The 20,310-nt window shown below is 40.0% G+C and overlaps 2 protein-coding genes across 12 annotated transcripts in view; one reads left to right on the plus strand and one right to left on the minus strand.

The window, feature by feature from the left end:
- The window catches only part of RAP1A (RAP1A, member of RAS oncogene family), a 79,181-nt gene extending 64,917 nt beyond the window's left edge, over positions 1-14,264 (minus strand). For 2 of the 4 annotated variants that reach the window (XM_081492720.1, XM_081492721.1), the window contains exon 1: positions 14,149-14,264. The gene's annotated coding sequence lies outside the window, so the exon portion shown is untranslated. Of the gene's footprint in view, positions 1-13,734 lie in introns of all 4 variants that reach the window. The other 2 variants (XM_081492722.1, XM_081492723.1) reach the window with 2 other exon arrangements.
- LOC145506992 (uncharacterized) overlaps positions 13,523-20,310 on the plus strand; it is a 40,396-nt gene continuing 33,608 nt past the window's right edge. For 6 of the 8 annotated variants that reach the window (XM_081492718.1, XM_081492713.1, XM_081492711.1 and 3 more), the window contains exons 1-2: positions 13,523-14,744; positions 15,122-15,204. In XM_081492718.1, the coding sequence (XP_081348844.1) occupies positions 13,765-14,397 (633 nt within the window). In that variant the 5' untranslated portion in view covers positions 13,523-13,764 and the 3' untranslated portion in view covers positions 14,398-14,744; positions 15,122-15,204. Of the gene's footprint in view, positions 14,745-15,121; positions 15,205-20,170; positions 20,300-20,310 lie in introns of all 8 variants that reach the window. The other 2 variants (XM_081492716.1, XM_081492717.1) reach the window with 2 other exon arrangements.

Raw genomic sequence — 20,310 nt, forward strand, 5'->3', positions numbered from 1 at the left:
TATTAATTTAAATGTTCAGTTTAGTTCAGTTCAGTCGCTCAGTCATTAATTTAAATGTTCAGTTTAGTTCAGTTCAGTCGCTCAGTCGTGTCTGACTCTTTGTGACCCCATGGACTGCAGCATGCCAGGCCTCCCTGCCCATCACCAACTCCCGGAGTTTGTTCAAACTCATGTCCATTGAGTTGGTGATGCCATCCAACCATCTCATCCTCTGTCATTCCCTTCTCCTCCCGCCTTCAATCTTTCCCAGCATCAGGGTCTTTACCAATGAGTCAGTTCTTCACATCAGGTGGCCAAAGTATTGTAGTTTCAGCCTCAGCACCAGTCCTTCCAATGAATATTCAGGACTGATTTCCTTTAGGATGGATTGGTTGGATCTCCTTGCAGTCCAAGGGACTCTCAAGAGTCTTCTCCAACACCACAGTTCAAAAGTATCAATTCTTTCGTGCTCAGCTTTCTTTCTAGTCCAACTCTCATATCCATACATGACTACTGGAAAAACCATAGCCTTGACTAGATGGACCTTTGCTGGCAAAGTAATGTCTCTGCTTTTTAATATGCTGTTTAGATTGATCATAACTTTTCTTCCAAGGAGCAAGCATCTTTTAATTTCATGGGTTACAGTCACCATCTGCAGTGATTTTGGAGCCCAAGAAAATAAAGTCTCTCACTGTTTTCATTGTTTCCCCATCTATTTGCCATGAAGTGATGGGACCAGATGCCATGATCTTAGTTTTCTGAATGCTGAGTTTTAAGCCAACGCCAACTTTTTCACTCTGCTCTTTCACTTTCATCCAGAGGCTCTTTAGTTCTTCTTCGTTTTCTGCCATAAGGGTAGTGTCATCTGCATATCTGAGGTTATTGATATTTCTCCCTGCAATCTTGATTCCAGCTGTGCTTCACCCAGCCCAGTGTTTCTCACGATGTACTCTGCATATAAGTTAAATAAGCAGGGTGACAATATACAACCTTGACGTACTCCTTTCTCGATTTGGAACTAGTCTGCAGTTCCATGTCCAGTTCTAACTGTTGTTTCCTGACCTGCATACAGATTTCTCAAGAGGCAGGTCAGGTGGTCTGGTATTCCCATCTCTTGAGAATTTTCCACAGTTTATTGTGATCCACACAGTCAAAGGCTTTGGCGTAGTCAATAAAGCAGAAGCAGATGTCTTTCTGGAACTCTCTTGCTTTTTCAATGATCCAGTGCATGTTGGCAATTTGATCTCTGGTTCCTCTGCCTTTTCTAAATCCAGCTTGAACATCTGGAATTTCATTGTTCACGTACTGTTGAAGCCTGGCTTGGAGAATTTTGAGCATTACTTTACTAGCGTGTGAGATCATTTAAATGTACTCTAAACTTAATTAATTAAGATATTAATTTATTTGAAAGGTTAGAAACTTTATGCAGTTTTGAGAGATCTCATACTGCTGTTCTGCCTGAGTATTAATATCAGTTGCAGAAAAAAGTCCCATTATATAATTTTTTAACCCTACTAACCATTAAATGCCCCAGAATTACTGGATCATATTTCTGAACAAATCACACACTATGATATACTAGTGGTGGTGGTGGTTTAGACGCTCAGTCATGTCTGATTCTTTGCGACCTCACACACTGTAGCCCACCAGGCTCCTCTGTCCATGGGATCTTCCAGGCAAGAATACTGGAGTGGGTTGCCATTTCCTTCTCCAATGATATACTAGAAGACAGAAATAAACACATACTTCCCCCACAATGAAACAGAGATTAGATGGACAACACATGTTGGCTGCATAAACAGTTTGATTACTGTTTCATTTCAAAAAACTAAACTTTTAAAGAGTTAAAATTTAAGTGATACAAACAGAACCAAAAGAAGATGATATCCTGAATACGAATGGAAAGATCTAGAGCAAATTTCCTTTAAGCTGAAAACATTAGGGACTACTCAAATAGTCAAAATCTTAATGAAAATTACACTTTCTGGGTTTCTGGTCTTTATTTCTCTCCTTAGAATTTTTAATGTGTGATTTATTTTAAGCAATTGAAGCCTCATGGGGAGTGCGAGTTTTGAAAGGAAAAAGATAGGTGAAGTCAATTATTTCTGAAGAGTTTTCTAGACTCATCTAGAAGAAAAAGAGTGTGCTGCACTGAAGATTAGAGGGAGAGAGGCAGTCTTCTGTCATTTGCCTACTCATTCATTCATTCATGTTTGCATGCAAGCAAAACACATATATTTACTGGCTTCTTATTTTGTGCTTTGTACTGCAGTAATTCTTTCTTCTGAAAGTTTGCTGTCAACATTATCCTCTACAATTAAAGAGTTTGTGGGACTTCTGTGGTGGCACCGTGGATAAGAATCCACCTTCAAGTGCATGGGACATGGGTTTGATCTCTGGTCTGGGAAGATTCCACGTGCTGTGGAGCAACTAAGCCCATGTACAACTACTGAGCCCGTGCTCTAGAGCCCACAAGCCACAAATACTGAGCCCGAATGCCATAACTCTGAAGCCTGAACAGCTAGAGCCCATGCTCTGCAACAAGAGAAGCCACCCCAATGAGAAGCCTGTGCACCCCAAAGAAGAGTAGCTCCCACTTGCCGCAATTAGAGAAAGCCAGCATGCAACAATGAAGACCCAGTGCAGCCAAAAACAATCAAATAAAATTTTTAAAAAGAGTTTGTGAATTTTCATATATACAATTACTTTGGGTTTCATCATCTTCAAAAAATGAACAATATTCATTTCACAGATTTGATATGCAGATGAAATGGGATGTAAGGGCTTTACCTTCAAAAAAAAAAGTTCCCTTTTCCTTATAAGTTTCTCTAGAGATTGGGACATTTATCAGTAATTCTCAACCTAACTATGAAAAATCTTTTATTCTCCACAGATTCCATGTCTTCAAAGACTTTTGTCTATTAAATGCACTGATACTTTACTTATAAGAACTCTCAAACTGTCACAGACATAAAAACTAATGAAACTCAATGCTGGGTTCCTGAGGCATAAGCGCAAAGTTTCATTTCATTAACAGCCTGCAAATCACCACAATGTATGGTAAGGAAAGTGTGGTGATTAGTCCCAAAGATTTGAGTTAATATAATTACTGGCCAAAGATACATAGTATTTCACCTGTATAAGTCTATTGAGAGCAAATACTAGGCTTTTTGCAGCATTAAAAAGAATCCATTCCTATTTCTGCAGACCCCTGGGGAAAACACAATTTATGTATAAGTTAGCGATTTTCTATGTCTGGAAAATTACTGGTTACCCGGCAAATTTGTTTCAAGCCAGATTCATTAGTAACACTATCTTCAAAGTCAAAAGTTGTACATATTTATCTAAAAAGGTAGGTAGTGCTATCCTGTGTACTTCCTTTGTTTTTATAAAAACAAAATCCAAACCCTTCACCAGAGACTTATGTGATCTGTCCCTTGCAAACTTCATCTAACGGTCTCCCCTCAGCTTACCACTTCTCAGTTATGACTAGCTGCTTCCTACTTTAGGGCTTTTACACCAACTGGCCCTCTTGTCTGGTTCCCTCTTCTTGCAGATCATCACATGTCTGGCTTTTTGCAACTGAGGAGTCAGAATAAATATCATCAGGGAATTTTTTCCTCAGCACTCAATCTAAACCCTTCCATCACTATCATTTCTTCTTGTTATAGCTTTTTCATAGCATCTGTGACCTCTTAAATTATCTGTTCACTTATTTATTTATTTACTGTTTCTCTCCAAAACCACCAAACCCCAAAGAATAAAGAATTCCACAAGAGCAGTCTACTCATTGCCCTATCTCCAGTTCCTAAAATAGTACCAGGTAACCAATAATCACTCGATAAATATTTGCTGGCTAACCAGCCAAACTGTTTAAGATTACTCTGGGGAAGGTCTATGATTTCTTTGTTAAGAACTTATTTAACATTTAAAATTGTTGATTCAAAAGAAATAAGAAATAATGTTCTTTTGATTAAAAACAGAGTAAGAAATGTACACAATAATCTATTCAACCAGTGGGCTTTATTTTCTTTTATGACAATCCTTTGGGATAGAAAAATATGAAAATCTATTCATGTTTCACACACCTCATAGGTCACCTCATGTAAAAACTGAGTAAATTTTCTTTTCTTAACTTTAGCTTTATTGCAGTCTGACATTTAAAACTGACTTTTCTTATAATAATATACCATGAGCTGCTAGCCACTCAATTTGATAACATTTTTCCTGCCAAGAAGCAAGAAGCCTTCTAAGAATGTAAGAAGTACAGATTGGGAAGCCATAGCTGACATCACAGTGACAGTGCCAGCATGGCCCAAATCAGGGAATATCCTGTTCTCAGCTATGACAGAAAAGAAGGAAGGAAGGAAAAGACTGATCAGTTCAAGGAAAGTCACCGTAGTTCTGATTTCAGTTGACAAACATGAATATCTTCAAATCAATTCAAAACAGAGTCAACTGGAATCTTATAGCTTGAGACATTAAATCCCTGCTTTGACTATCTGAGGTCTCTAGTAAAAGAAATAATCACACAGTTCACCAGATCTGGGCTTATATAAGAAAAACAAGTCCTTGTGGAAAACCAAACAAACAAACATATAATCCTCAATACTATATGCTACATTTGCTTATTAATTTAAAAATATTTTCAAGGATACTTGTAAAGTGGAGAGACGTGAATAAAAATAATAATGACTTTATTTCTGAGTTTAGAAAATATTTGGAAACTAAAAGAAACATTAAGAAGAAGTATAAAACTCAATGGTTTAAAAAATGCAAACACCCTGAATATAACACAAACCTGTATTTACTTTTTTAAAATTGGAGGTTGCTTCTTTTCCCAACTGGTAATATAAAAGGAGACAGCAAGCAGATAATTCACAGCTCATGTGAGTTTACTTATCAGTCAAAAAGAAATATTAATATCAATCTTTAGGCTAACTTGCTTACATAGTATTCAACCAAGTGGAAAGCACAACGAGCAGAGAGCTAGAAGCAGGTACCAGAATGATTAAGAACAGCATTTGCTAACTTTCTTTTTTTTTAATTAAGTAATTAAGAAGTACTGAAAGTGTTAATTTTTCTAAAGATAATATACTTAATTTCCTATTTTTTGCTGTTCCATATTTCACTGTCTTCAACATTATAAGCTGCTTAATAAGAAGCTATACTTCACTTTTCATCACTTCTGCTCACAAAACCGATATTTCTAAAGTCCAGTCACATTCATGAAAGCTGGAAAACTACATATAGAATTTTACCTTACAGTTAAGTATTTTAAGGTAGAAAGAAAGTGAAGTTGCTCAGTTGTGTCGTACTCTTTGCAACCCACAGACTATGTAACCTGCTAGGCTCCTCTGTCCATGGAATTTTCCAGGCAAGAATACTGGAGTGGGTTGCCATTTCCTTCTCCAGAGGATCTTCCCAACCCAGGGATCGAACCCAGGTCTCCCACACTGCAGGCAGACTCTTTACCATCTGAGCCACCATGGAAGCCCTATTTTAAGATAATACCTCCAGAAATATGTCTAGAAGTGAGGATTCTCTGTTAGCCAAGAACTCAAAATGCTAGTAAGTAAATTTCTGTAGGAGACTATATATTTGTCAAAGAAATAGCATAAACTTATGCTTTTTACTGATGAAGAACAGGAATCTTTTACCGTTCAATTTTTTTAAAAAACGCAGCAACAAACAAAGTGTACAACCAAAGAGTCCTATTTTCTCTCAGAGGTTACACACCTAACTCTATGTAGCCTATTCATTAGACTCAGACTCTTTCTTTTGAATTTCATCTCCAAACTGGGTATATCTCCAAACTGAAGATCTAGAGAGCTTCACAATGGCTGATTCCCAGCAACGCCCCCCCAAACCTTTCCTCTTGCTTTCTGTTAAACTCTCAGATTTTGGCTTACCTCTCATGTTTATTTTAGTAAAAGGAGATTAAATGCTCTTATGTGTTTAAACCAGCCTCCCTGTCTTCAGTCTCTTTCTTCCTCAATTCATTCTGTACTCTGCATCTAGATTCATTTTCCAAAGATGAATGCTCTGATCGGATCTTATTCCTCATATCAAAACTTCCTGTGCTCTGCATAAAGCCTATACTTCTCAACCTAGCACTCAATGACTTCCAAACTCTAGTCCCTATCAATCTTTATGCCCTTACTGCCATTATTTTCTAATTATACAAGCCTAAGCTTCTGTCAAATCAATCTTCTGTCCTCTAACTTGCCCTGAACTTTCTATCTTGGCTCATGCCATTCCTACCACACAAAGAATGTCTACCACTCCCTCTCAGCTGCCACTGCTCAAGGCCCCTTTGCATCTCTGCATTTATTTATGTAAATAAGGACATACAAAAGATATGTTCTGCCCCACCCAGCAAAACTGCCCCCAAATTTTCAAACCCAACAACTGCCAGCTTTTATTAAATGCCTACTATGTGCTCAGCAATCTTAAACAGTATTTCTAAACCTCTCAACAATCCTATAAAGTAGGTATTTTTATTTATTCTCCTTTCACAGATGAGAAACCCAAAGCTCAAAAACATAAAACTATATATTTAGTAGATATCCTCAAACTGTATACTCAGTAAGTTGCCTCAAATCATACACTGAGTAAGTGGCGAAGCAAGGATTTCAACACAGGCTGCTTAACTCTACAGCTATTGTTCTAAACACTAAGTTGTGTAGTTTGAGGGTTTTTTTTTAAGTCTGAATCATGTGACTATCCCTCTCCTCTATCTGAAATAATTTAGTTTTACATATTTCTACTTACTACACACTATAAAATAAGCCTTCTCGTTTTTGTTATTTTAGTAAAGGGAGAAGATTAAATACTATTTCTTTTCACGAGAAGAACAATACTGAAATTGTAATGTCAAGGAACATCTTTTTTGTCACAAAGATTACTTTTACTAAAATATTTTCAAAGAAATTCATTCCAAGCAACTTTTTCAAAGATGACTGCAAATTAATAATCATACACTTTGATGGTTTTACAGATTATTAATAATATGAGGATTTTGTGATCACTACCCAAGAATTGTAATTGGTATCTATCAAATTGGCAAAGACTGTAAAAACTGACCTACTCAATGCCATTGAAGGTGCAGTGAGACACACATTCATACACAGGGTAACCACCCTTTGATCCAGTTATCCCACTTCTGGGAATCTATCCTAAAGGAAAAAAAAAAAAACCCAGAGATGCAATCAAAGATAAATGTACAAAAATGTCTGTCCCAGTGTTATTTAAAATAGTAGTATTATAAAGATCAACCTAAGAGTCCCACATTAGGAGAACAATAACCTGTTCAGAGATAAAAGCACGACCAAAACCACATTTATAGAAGTATAATTTCAGGTTTTTTTTTTTAATTGAAAAGAAGTAAGAAAGGAGAAGAACTATAAAACTTAAATCGAAATGTTTGTACAAATTATCTCTGGGCTATAGGTTTATGGGTAATCTTCAATTTCTTCTTTACATTTACACTCTTTTCAAAATTTGCCACCACAATGAACATGAATTAGCTTAAAAAAGAAAAAAAGGTTTAAGCAGCTATAACTCCTGAATATGGCCCTGAAACAAACAAGGGCATATTGCTTGGACTAGAAACTACACTTCCTACCGCAAAGAAAGCGTCAAACTTGTTTTCTTTCCAGCTTTTATTAGGCTCACTTGTACTTTTAGATTGTGTAAAGAATGTCATCCAAAACTCAGTAGTACTCATGAAATCGCACAAGGCTATCTAAAAGTCAGCCAATACTCCAACAGAAAGCACCACAGTTAAACGAACTGTTTTACTGTATGCCTATTAAGGATAATAAATGTCCAATTAAACCTAACTCAAAACATGCAAAATGGAAAAACCAGAAAAACTATTCTTGTTTCACAAATTAACTAAATATACTGTTGTTGCCTTATAAGCACATCACAGTTATATCTGGGAGGAGCTTGAAAATAAAGCTGGCAAACTACCAACAACATCACTAAAAACGCACACTGATGCATTTGACTACTATCTTTTAGTGGATAGTTAACTTCAGTGGCACAGGATGATTTTAATCACTGTAGAAAAAATATTAAGCTGTCCTTCCAAAAAAAAAATCTCCAAAACTTCTCACATTAAACATTAGAATTAAAACTGTTAGCTGAACCAGGAAAAAACTTACCTACAATGTAGCATATATGCAGAAAAGCAATTTGGAAAAAAAAGACCAATGGAAGTAAAATAGGCAGTTGAACAAGCAATTCTTATTTTACTATATACTTTAACCAATGGGAGACTGGTTTGCTCGAATACTAAAAAGCTGTTAGGAAATAAGACCACAGAAATAGTTGTTAGCAACTGAAAGAGAATTAAAATATCACAAAGATTTTACTTAGAAAATGAGTATCGTTCTATTTTTACTCAATCATGAAAATACAACATTTATTTATAAAACATATGTCAGGTTCTGGCAAACAAAATAAATTACTAGACTATAAATTCCTTAGAGTAGAAACTACAGCCCCACATCTCAGTTTCCATCAAACAGCCTAATACTGGGTCACTCAAACATCTGTTCAATGACTGAATCTGAAATCTATTAATGAAATTATGCAATATTTTCACAACTACACAATGAAATTTAAAAGGTAGTTTAAAAGACATCAATGATTTGAGATAAACACTGAAAACTACATAAAACCCAAAGATTAGCGTTAAATGTCAGCTGCTAAAATAATTAAGTTATGGTTGCTTGCTTAATACTCTATACAACACTTGTCTAGAACAGAATGATCCTATGAATTTAAAAATATCATGAAAAATAGTGAATGAATTTACTCTAGGGATCACATATTTGACAGATCTGAAATGTTCAGTCTGCAATAAGAATTCCTACTACTACTAACTTAGAATCTTATATAAGTGGCATCTGGGCTTTGTCCAAAGAAACAGTTGTACCCAATTCTTTGTGTCTCTTCAACTTTATACTTTCGTCACTGATAACTAAGCTACAGTTCTATCTTAAGCCAAGTTATGAGTGAGTATAACATAGCACTGCAAACAACCATGCATGTTACAGGCATACATATGTACTTGTGAATTCAAAGTAAGTCATCTCAAGTTTTCATTAATCCAGCAGTGTCTTTTATCAGTTATGTGTAGTTTAGTACATTCCTATCCTTATGAGATATAGCCTAACTTAAATATATTCTGAAACCAAACATAGAATTATGCATTTAATCCTAAATTTGGTTTATTTTACCATTCCACACTTTGAACCACTCTCTATCAATGTGAACTAAATAAATAGGGTGGATACAGGAAACTATCTCTATCCCTGGAAAAACTGGATATGCAAAGAAATTTTCTTTTCCAGATTTATCTAAATTTATACAGCCTAAATAAGTCATTAGAACTTTAAAAAAAGCCATTAGTCTAATAATTGAAAATAATTTCACAGAATATATTTAATCCTCTACGTGTGTATCATGTACTTATGAAAATTATAATAAAAGGATGGTTTTTAGACCACTTAACAAAAGTACACTATCTCAACTCCACCTTAACCATCATACACAATTTCCTTTGCACCTTTTACCTCTAAAAGGCCTATTTTCAAGTGGAAATGAGAGCACGGCACAGTTCTCTGCTGAACTGCTTAACTGATCAGAACATTGTGATAAGTAAGTTTACAGGTTCAATACTAATCTGGATCTTTTAACTTTGAAACAAACTGCTCTCTTAATCAATCATCTCAAAACCGAATGCAAACGGGATTGGAGACAGCATGTGTGAATCTTCATTGCATACTCATAACCACTATTACAAAAATTCAACGTGTAAAATGGACAATACTTTCTCTGTATATGAAAGTGAAAAGCACATAAAACTACCATTTGTAACTTCCAAATTTCAGACACACACAAAAGGGAAAAAAATGGACCCTTCATCTGTCTCAGTAACATAAGAAAGCTTAAGTATCTTTATTTTAAACAGTAATCATTTCCATAAGATATGAATTTGGCATAAAGTCATATAGCAGTATACGACATCAGAATGAGCAGAAAATACTTGGCAATATGCCATAACTCTTTTTAAAATTGATGAGTTCAATTAGAAAGGAACATTAGGAGGAAGTAAGTTTATGTTCACAATTTTAAACTCACCACAACATTAAGATATAAATGCTTTATACAAGATATTTTTATTGACCTTCTAAAATGAGAAGTTTAGAACTGGGAGCTTAGAGGTTATATGAGGTTCAATGGACATTTGCTGGGTCCCTAGCATGTGTGAGACACAGTGCTTGGTGCTTGCAGGTAAACTCCATTAACTCAGCCCAGTCACTTTATAGATGCTGGAGTCTCTGCTCATGTCAAATCAAGCCTTTTAGACTTCTGAATTAGAAATGCTGAGCGATGCCATCACAATGGTATAATTCTATTAAAACAGACTGATATCATCTTTCCTCATAATCTAAATAAAATTTCAAAGAGGCAATGTTGACTTAACAGAAACAATAGTCTCTGTGTTTTGAATAACTTATAAAGAACTACAACAATTTAAAAATTCAACTATGAGAGTCCTCAACTAAGTGCTAGTTGCATAATTTACTGCAAAGAACAAAACATGAGGCTATCAGAGATTTAAGATTCTAAAGACATACAAAACAGAAATTAAACTAATTGTTGATACCACTGAAAAGTCCTTCTATAAGAAAAAAGAATTATCAATATGAAAAATCAGGTGCTTGACTGGGCTATCTATTCTTTATAAAAGATCACCAACCATACACTAACAAAGTTGTTGAGTAACAGTAAACACTGGCAAGATTTTAAGTTATTTAACTATGAGATCACAAATTATGACATAATATAAAACTTCCTGAGGGCAGAGACCCTGTCTAATCCAACTGTTATCCCCAACAATTAGCACCCTGTTACTAAAGTGTTAAAGAGAGAGTTGAACAAACGTTATGAACTCATGTGAGCTAGCTACTGGAAAATTCCACCTAATGATCTAAAAAGTCTCTTTTTATAATTCAAGTTGTTTAAGTATTAAATAATATTCACTCAAGTGACATTGCATGAAACTTCAGATCAACAACTGTGGCTGTCACTTTAGTACTAACTACTCTCTGAAGGAATTAATAGCTACACCAAGAAGACAAGTATATTTATATACTTGGATTCAGTAGTCCTTCTGGAAATCAATTCCAAGGAAATATTCAAAAAGAAAGAAAATGTTGCATACACAAAAGTGTTCGTTTCATTGTTATTTTCAATAAGGGGAAAAGGAAACTATCTATACGCCCAAGAGCAGGTAGACAGACTATATTGCAACCATGCAAAAAGGGTTAAAATGAACATTAACCTCCTAATTGGTCTTCCTGCTTCCACTCCCTGCTGCCTTCCCCAAGTTGATTTCCACACAGGAGCCAGAACAGTCCCATAGACTTAAGTCAGAACTGTTCTCTCTTCTACCCCAAACCCTCCAGTGGTTTCCCATTTCATTCAAAGTAAAATTCAAAGTTCTGACCATTGCCTACAGGCTTTACAGTGGCCTCGGACACTTCTCTAATCTCAAGCTCTCTCATTTTCCCTCCTGCCTACTGGCCCTCTCCAAAAGGCCAAGTACACTGAGTGGTCTCTCCTTGTTATCTTCTTCCCCTAGAGAGCATAAATTCCTCACTTTCTTCAGGTCTCTCTACTCCAGAATCATGTCTTCCCTGACTACCCTTCCTTGGCACTCTCTCTATCCTCTAACCCTACTTTACTCTTCTGCATATCTCTTACCATCTGACTTATTCTGTATTTATATGGTTATGGCCCATCTCTCCGATTAGTATATAAACTCCATGATAGCAAGGACTTTGTTTTATTCACATAACAGACGTTTAAAAAGCACTTGTTAAACAGATACTGAATACTGATACAATAATTATTAACTACACAAAAAACCATACATATAAACAAACTTGCAAGAGAATAGGAAAAATGATCTGTGAACATTTTCAAGTGCTGATCATATTGCTAAGGAGTTTGAACAACAAAAAATGTAAGTCAGTTGTGATTATGATTTTAAGCTGTCAGTAGTGACTATGACAATCTTATATCCCTCAAAGCCATTTGTTTAGAATTATTATGAGAACTTTTCCCATAAAACTGTTAATAACAATCAGTCTTAAAGTCTTGTTCCCAAAGACCCAAAGTTTAGTCTGTGAGGGTAGACACTCATGCTTGAGGTCACACAGAAGGTGAAGAAAGGCTTCTGAACAGTTTTAATATAGAACTGAATATACTCAGAGTTTACATTTAAAACAAGCACCCATGGTTGGCTTCAGCGAGTCCCTGAAGATGTAAAATTCTGTGCCTAGATGTCTATTACTTCTTTCCTGAGAAGAGAGTCTATATGTGCATTTCATTATATTCTCAAAGGTGTCAGTCAGTGGCCCAGAAAAGGTTAATAATTACTATTTTGTATGTTGGAAGTGAAGTGAAATCTAATTTGAGCTACCTCTTAAAGGATAGAAAATATATAAAACCAAGACACATCTTTGCAATAACTCATTTCATTCAAGAAATACCAAGTGCCTACCATGTGCCAGCCATGGTGTGATTTTGAGCACCTTACACTTAACCATATTTTGTAGTAGTACATAATTCAAAATAAGTAGGAAACAAGATTCACTGAAACACCAGACTAAAAAGAAATCCAGGGAACACAAATATAATTTCAAACAGAAAGTGGTATAGGAATCATAATAAAGACAGAAAGGAGCTCAGGGCCTGATTTAGTGCTTATTATGTCAAAATATCCACAGATATCAGTTACATCAAAAGAAAAGAAAAACTACACACACGTGTGCCCACCCCCACACACTGTGACAGGAAACCAAAATAAAGTTTCCAAATCCTGTTTCCAGCAGCATCCTTTCTGAGACTGCCCTTCAGCATGTTTTTGAAGGTAGGAGCTCCACGTTAAAACTAAGAGCTGATACTTTACTCTTACAGTGATAAAAACAAAAAGAATCACCTCAAACCCAGGAAACAGAAAACTGTGGCCACCTGTACGGCTGTGACCCATTAACCTCCTGCCCTGTTATTCCCTTTCTTTTTATACCCTACTTCCTTCAAAGCAGTGACAGAACGGTCTTCTCTCCCAAAACGGAATGACTCGTGAATGCCAGTTCTTTTTCCAAGAGGTCAAAAGGTTCCCTAAACTCTGCTTCTTAGCCCTGTGAGTTGATGTCTTCCCCTCATCTTTTCCCCATAGCAGTAAATTACACAATTCAGCTGAGGACACCGTCCTTAACTTCCTGAACAAGGGGGCAGAAAGACACTCCTACCAGCCCCAGCCTAAAGGAAGACAAGTGACCTCTTCCCTAACAAAATTCAGGGAAAAAGCAGAGACCCAAGAAAGGCAACGCCGAAAAGGCGAATCGAACACATGGCATGCTATGGAAGACGTGGGGGACAGAGGGCGGGAAAGAGGCTGAGAGGTGGAGTGGGGTATAGAGATGTCAGCTCTGTGCACTAGGGCAATGAAGAAATGGGAGATCCCGAACCCTGACAAGTGAACACAGAAAGGACACCGCTCCCGTCTATCCACACTTCTTCAGTAGTCAAGGAAGGTCAGAAAATTCACCCAACCCTCCAACTCCCTTCTTCGCGTGCCCCCCAAAGGATGAACTGGGTTTGAAAGAAGAGCTGACCCTAGTCAGGGTACAAGTAAGAAGAAAAATGCAGCGATGTCCAATCTAGTACCTCTCTCAAGCAGCAAGGGGCGAGGGCACTATGTCCGGGGAGATGGCGAGGGAAATGGGTTTGTGCCATGACACCTCGGGGAGTTGGAGGGTGGGGGACACAATGTCCTCTTTCTCTCCCACACCCGGCCCGGGCCCCTCCCGTCCCTCTCCCGCAGGCCCAGCCACAGTCGACCGGCTCGGTCCGCGGGCGTGGTTGGCTCTGGCCCCGGCGGCGGCGGCCGGGCCTCCCCGAGTCCTGGCCCCTCCCGCCGGCCAGGCCCCCGGGCCGCCGCCCCGGACACCGAGGAAACACGGAGGAGGAAGGGGGAGCCAGGGGACTGACCGGCGACAGGAGCCGCCTCGGCCCGGACTCGTCCGACCCGAGCCCCTCGCTCCCTCTGGGGCCGGCTCCGGCTCCCCGCCCCTCACTCACCCCCCCGGTCCGGCACCTCCTCCACCTCCTCCTCCTCCTCCTCCTCCCTCCTCTCGGCCGTGGCTCCTGCTCCGGCTCTACGCGGCGACGGCGGCGGTAGCGGCCTCGAGAGCAGCGGCGGCGGAGCCTCCAGAACGCGCACGCACGCAGCACGCAGGCCCCGCCCCCCTAGTTCCGCCCCGCCCCTTCGAGTCGGCGTCGGCAAGGTTTCGGCCCCGCCTTCCCCGCGGCTTTCCGGAGTCCGCTTAAAGGGGCCGCGCAGGAAGGAGGTGGAAGAGCTAAGATCGCCGCGGGGGAGGAGTGGGGAGCTTCGGCTTTTAGCGTGGGCTGGGAGGGACCGTAAATGAAATGAGAAACGGTTCGAAGATTCAGGAGGAGAATTTTGGAGGGAATACAACCGTTTGACAAGTACTAATTGAGCATCTAGTAGGTGCCAGGCACTGTCCTAGGCGCAGAGAATAATGAAAGTAAAGGCCTTCGTGGAGCTTGCATTCTAATGGGAGAGAAGAGACAACAAACAAATAAAAATTTCGGAAAGTGATAAGTGAAGTGAAGAAAAATAAAACCAGGAATGGGATGACTTCATAGATGGCCAGGTATTGCCCCTCAGAGGAGCCCTATAAGCACATACACGTATGACATGAAGGAATAAGCCTAGCAAATACCTCGGGAGGGGAGGGGGAAGGGGTGGGAGTCTTTACAAGCTGAAAGAACATCAGCTGTACACGCAGAGGTAGGGATAGCCCGGCATGTTGCAGGACCAACAAAAAAAGCTAGTATGGCTGAGTGTAATCAGCTAGCCACAGAGGAGTAGTAGGTTGAGAGAGGTGATGGGGGAGGTCAGATCCTATGGAGACTTATGGGCTGTTATTAAGAGCAACAGAAAGCCATGGGAGGGTGAGCAGAGGAATGACCGCATCTAGTTCACATTTAAAAGAGTTACTCTTGCTAATATGTGTAAAATACACAACAGGGAAGCACAGATGTCTTCAAGGAGACCAGTGAGGAAGCTCTTTGTGGTCGATTGGACTAGGATGGCAGCAGAGGAGTGAGAAGGTGTGTATCAAAATGTATTCAGATACACTTTGAATTGGAATGGATTTGGCAGAGAATGTGTGAAGGAACAAAAAGCTCATGGATGATTCTTAAGTTCAGGACCTAAAGGGTAAGTTAGTGGTGGTATTATTTAGTGAGCTGGAGTAGATTTAAAGAGAAGAAAATTTGGAATGGGGTAAGTAGGAATTCTGTTTCGTACTTTACATAAAGTGCTTGTTCTACATCCAAGTGGAGATGTTGAGTAAACAATTGGATGGATATATGAGTCTGAGGATATGAATTTGGGAATCATCGGCACATAGATGCTTTTTAAGCCTTAGGTCTTACATAAAATCACTTAGGAGGTAGAGTACCTAGTGGAGAGGACGAAGGTGAACTCCAACCTTTGGAAATTCTGTAGAAGACAAGAAGAAACTACCAGATAGGAGCCACACCAGGAGAGGGTGGAGTGTTGAAAGATAAGAGAATTGTTTCAGGAAGGTGGGAGTGATCAGCCTTATCAAATACTGTTGAAATAAATAAGGTGAAGCTGAGGGTTTGAACACTGCATTTGACCTGATGAAGGATGCTGATGTCCTTGAGGAAGGCAGTTTCAGTGAAGTCATGGAGGAGAAACTCTGATTAGGGTGTGTTAACAAGAGATGGGAAGTGAGGAAGAGAAGTGTTTATAGCAAGTCTAAACAGCTCTTAAGGACCTTTGCCCTCAGGATCCACTGAGAGAGAGGAGTACTTGGGATTGTTGTTCAGTTGCTCAGTCGTATCCAACTCTTTGCGACCCAATGGACTGCAGTGTGCCAGGCTTCCCTGTCTTTCACCATCTCCTGAAGCTTGCTGGAACTCATGTTCATTGAGTCAGTGATGCCATCCAATCATCTCATCCTCTGTCCTCCCTTTCTCCTGCCTTCTATCTTTCCCAGCGTCAGAATCTTTTCCAATGAGTCAGTTCTTTGCATCAGGTGGTCAAAGTACTGGAACTTCAGCTTCAGCATCAGTCCTCCCAATGAATATTCGGGGCTGATCTCCTTTAGGATTGACTGGTTGGATCTCTTTGCAGTCCAAGGGCCTCTCAAGAGTCCTATCCAACACCACAGTTCAAAAGCATCAATTCTTTGGCACTCAGCCTTCTTTATGATCCAATTCTCACATCTGTACATAGTAGTAATAGTACTGTTAGTCATTCAGTAGTGTCCGACTCTTTGCGACCCCATGGACTATAGCCTGCCAGGCTCCTCTGTCCATGAGATTCTCCAGGCAAGAGTACTGGAGTGGGTTGCCATTCCCTTCTTCAGGGGATCTTCCTGACCCAGGGATCGAACCCAGGTCTCCTCCATTGTAGGCAGATTCTTCACTGTCTGAGCTATAGGGAAGCCCCCAAAAGACTACTAGAAAAACCATAGCTTTGACTAGATGGACCTTTGTCAGCAAAGTAACGTCTCTGCTTTTTAATATGCTGTCTAACTTTGTCATAACCATTCTTCAAAGGAGCAAGCGTCTTTCGATTTCATGGTTGCGGTCACCATCTGCAGTGATTTTGGAGCCCAAGAAAATAAAATCTGTCACTGTTTCCATTGTTTCCCCATTTATTTGCCATGAAGTGGTGGGACTGGATGCTGTGATCTTTGTTTTTTGAATGTTGAGTTTTAAGCCAGTTTTTTCACTCTCTTCTTTCACCTTCATCAAGAGGCTCTTTAGTTCACTTGGGATTTAGGGGAGATATTTTAAAGATAGGAGTTGTTTCCTTATGTTGGTATGCTGAAATTATCCTTTAGAGAGGTAAAGGTGATAGTGCAGAAGATAAGAGGGGGCAGGCAGCTAGGGAAAGCTTGTCCTTCAGTGGGTGAGAAGCAATGGGACCTAGCATAGAAGTGGAGGAGTTGACCGTGGATAGGAGCAAGGACAGTATTTTAGGAGAGAAGGCAAAGTCTATGGGCACAAACACAGTTAGGTCAGGTAGTAAATTTGGTGATGGCCTATTTAGACCATGTCTGTGCAGGAAGCATGTGGGAGCTGAAATCCACCTTCTGTTTTTCTAACCAAGTTTTGAGGCCAAATCAACCTGGAAGAAGGGGCACCTTTTCTAGTTGCTCCAACTGCAGAGGCAGTACCTTTTAGAAAATCCTCCGTAACATACACACGCACACATACACAGTCTGTGTGCCTCTTTTCCCAGTTTGTACCAAATATTCTTTGTGCAGGTTGCCTCAGTGGGTTTGATGAGGTAAATGAGGGCTGTTGAGCTTTCTTTTATTCTTAGCAATGGAAAGCTGTGAGTGGGTTGGGGATGTTGGGTATATGAGATGGAAGCTGTGAGAAAGATGGAAGAAGTGAGAAAGAATTCCCTCAAAGAGTGGAAGTGTAGTATGGACAAGGCTGAGGGTCTTCTTGAGTTGGTGGTCCTATATTTAAATGAGACCACTCAGCAAGGTTGTATGGTTTTTCTCCAGCCACATTCCATAGCTTTCGGGGTTGAAGGAGAGGTAGATTTGGCCAAGGTTGGGTTTTGCTGATGGAAGTCATGAAAAGGGGAGAAGTATAAGTCAGGGAGTGGTTATAGTGATAGACCTTAGAATCTAAGCTGGGAGGGAACAGCTGTTTTGCTGTTGGTCGCTAAGTTATGTCTGACTCTTTCTGATACCATGATCTGTAGCCCACCAGGCTCCTCTGTCCATGGGATCTCCCAGGCAAAAATGAATACTGGAGCGGGTTCCCAGAAGGCAAGTAAAAAAGCAGTAGGGTCAAGGGTTTGGTGGTCCCTGTAGGAAAGAATAGTTCAAGAGGAAGCTATCAAGTAAGTGGAAGCAAGGGGACTTTCCATGAATCAAGCACGGGAAAGGGTAAGTGAGGTGCCTGTTAGAAATGAGGGTCCAGGCAGGCACCTTGGAGTTGAGGGGACACCAGGCTCTCTGGCTCCTGTCTTGTCAGTCTTTGTGATCCACTGACCTGGGGGAGGTTGAGGGAAGGGTATTGTATGGCTTTACGAGCCTTGGGAGAGTCCCTCGTGCCCCGCTTTACTCACTGGAGCATTTGTGTAAGTACTTTGTCCTGCCTGATGTTTGACAGAAACTAAACATCTTTGTGAGTTATTCATGGGGTCGCAAAGAGTCAGACATGACTGAGTGACTGAACTGAACTGAAACTCTTGAGAGTCCCTTGGACTGCAAGGAGATCCAATCAATCCATCCTAAAGGAGATCAGTCCTGGGTGTTCATTGGAAGGACTGATGTTGAAGCTGAAACTCCAATACTTTGGCCAACTCATGCGAAGAGTTGACTCATTGGAAAAGACTTGATGCTGGGAAGGATTGGGGGCAGGAGGAGAAGGGGATGACAGAGGATGAGATGGCTGGATGGCATCACCGACTCGATGGACATGGGTTTGGGTAAACTCCGGGAGTTGGTGATGGACGGGGAGGCCTGGCGTGCTGCAATTCATGGGGTTGCAAAGAGTCGGACACGACTGAGCGACTGAATAGAAACATCTTTCCTCCTTACTTGCTTTCCTGCTCCTGGCATTATCTTTCTCAGTCACTCATCCACCAGACCTTAGCCACCTTTAATGTTCTTTATCTGCATATCTAATACAGTAGTCACACGTGGCTATCGAGCATTGACTGAGGAACTGGGTTTTGTAACTTTGTTGTTGTTTAGTCGCTCAGTCATATCCGACTCCTTGTGACCCCATGGACTACAGCACGCCAGTAACAAAGTTTATAACTTTAGTGTATGTAAATTCAATTTAGATAGCCACATGGGGCTGGGGGGTACCGTATTGGACAGACAGGTATAGACCTTTCCTATCCAGTGTCTTTTCCATCCGCCCCTGCCTCTGTGTCCCCATTGGCACTGCCCTCGGTCAGCTACTGATTACCTCTCGTCTAGACTTGTGCTGTAGTTTTTCCTATTTGGTCTTCTCCTTAGTGCTTTCCCTTCAATCCATTTGGTATTCTTGCTGGAACCATCTCCATAAAGCAGTGGCAAGATCACAGCTCCACCCTATTTTAAATATTATCAGTAGTTTCCTGTCAAAGTAGGTAAAACTGCTTAATCTGACGTTTGTCCAGTTGAATGTCTCCATCCCCCTTTTCCAGCCTCACCCTGCACTGCCCCTTTACATAATAGAGCGTTGGTTCTCAAGCAAGACTGAACTGCTTGCTGTATTTCCTACTTTTTACAAAGCAGCTAACTCATTTGTGTAAATTGTCTCTACCTGGAACAGTGCCTCTCATTTCTTCTTCCAGACCCCAAATCTGTCGAAATTCTTGAAGGCCTGTCTTATGTAGCAGTTTGTACCTGGAAACTTTTCTGATTTTTCCTCTCCTCTTAAATACAGTTTCTGGTTTTTGTTGTTGTTGATATTTGTTTGTTTGCTGCACTGCACAGCTTACTTCCCTGACCAGGGATCAAACCTGGGCCCCGGCAGTGAAAACACCAAGTCCTAACCACTGGACCGCTAGGGAATTCCCCGCAATTTCTATTTTTAACCTCACCTGTGGCACTTATAAGTTGCCTTGTCATTTATTTTATGTATTCATTGTATTGCTGTTACAAAATATTCCTTCTTACAGATCCCTGCATTCTTTAGCATTGCCCCTTTCAGTGTCAGTCTTGTACCTGATATATATGAGGTACTCCTCAATTAGCCTGTGAATTGAGCATTCATGTTCCTGTAACTCTAAGAATAGTATCACTAGCCCTAAAAGAGAATGTCTTTATATCCTGGAAGAAACACAGAGAAAAAGAAGCAGAAGGAGCCAAAAAGCACTGATGTTACAATTGAGAATTTCTTAAGCTGGAAGGCCAAGAACTCTTGGAAATTAAAAAGAAATGAAGGAAAGAAGAACAAGAAGGAAAAAGTTAATGAAATGGGAAATAGCCATTCAAAATAGTTAATAGTCCTGACACATCTTGATACCCTCTTCTTGGAGGATGTTAGAAACAACATGGAGGTGGATGATTCTTTGTTCCAGGACCTGGAGGAGGATGAGGAGGATCTAGACTACATTCCTGCTGACCCTGACACTGACTTGACTGACTGATGGACTACCCTCGTCCTCAAGAGTTCTGACTGCCACAGGTTCAGTGGCTATGGTGAGAAGGTGGTGATTTT

This window comes from Giraffa tippelskirchi, chromosome 5 (genome assembly GCF_054371585.1).
Source record: "Giraffa tippelskirchi isolate mGirTip1 chromosome 5, T2T-mGirTip1v1.2.pri, whole genome shotgun sequence".
In the NCBI taxonomy this organism is placed as follows: domain Eukaryota; kingdom Metazoa; phylum Chordata; class Mammalia; order Artiodactyla; family Giraffidae; genus Giraffa; species Giraffa tippelskirchi.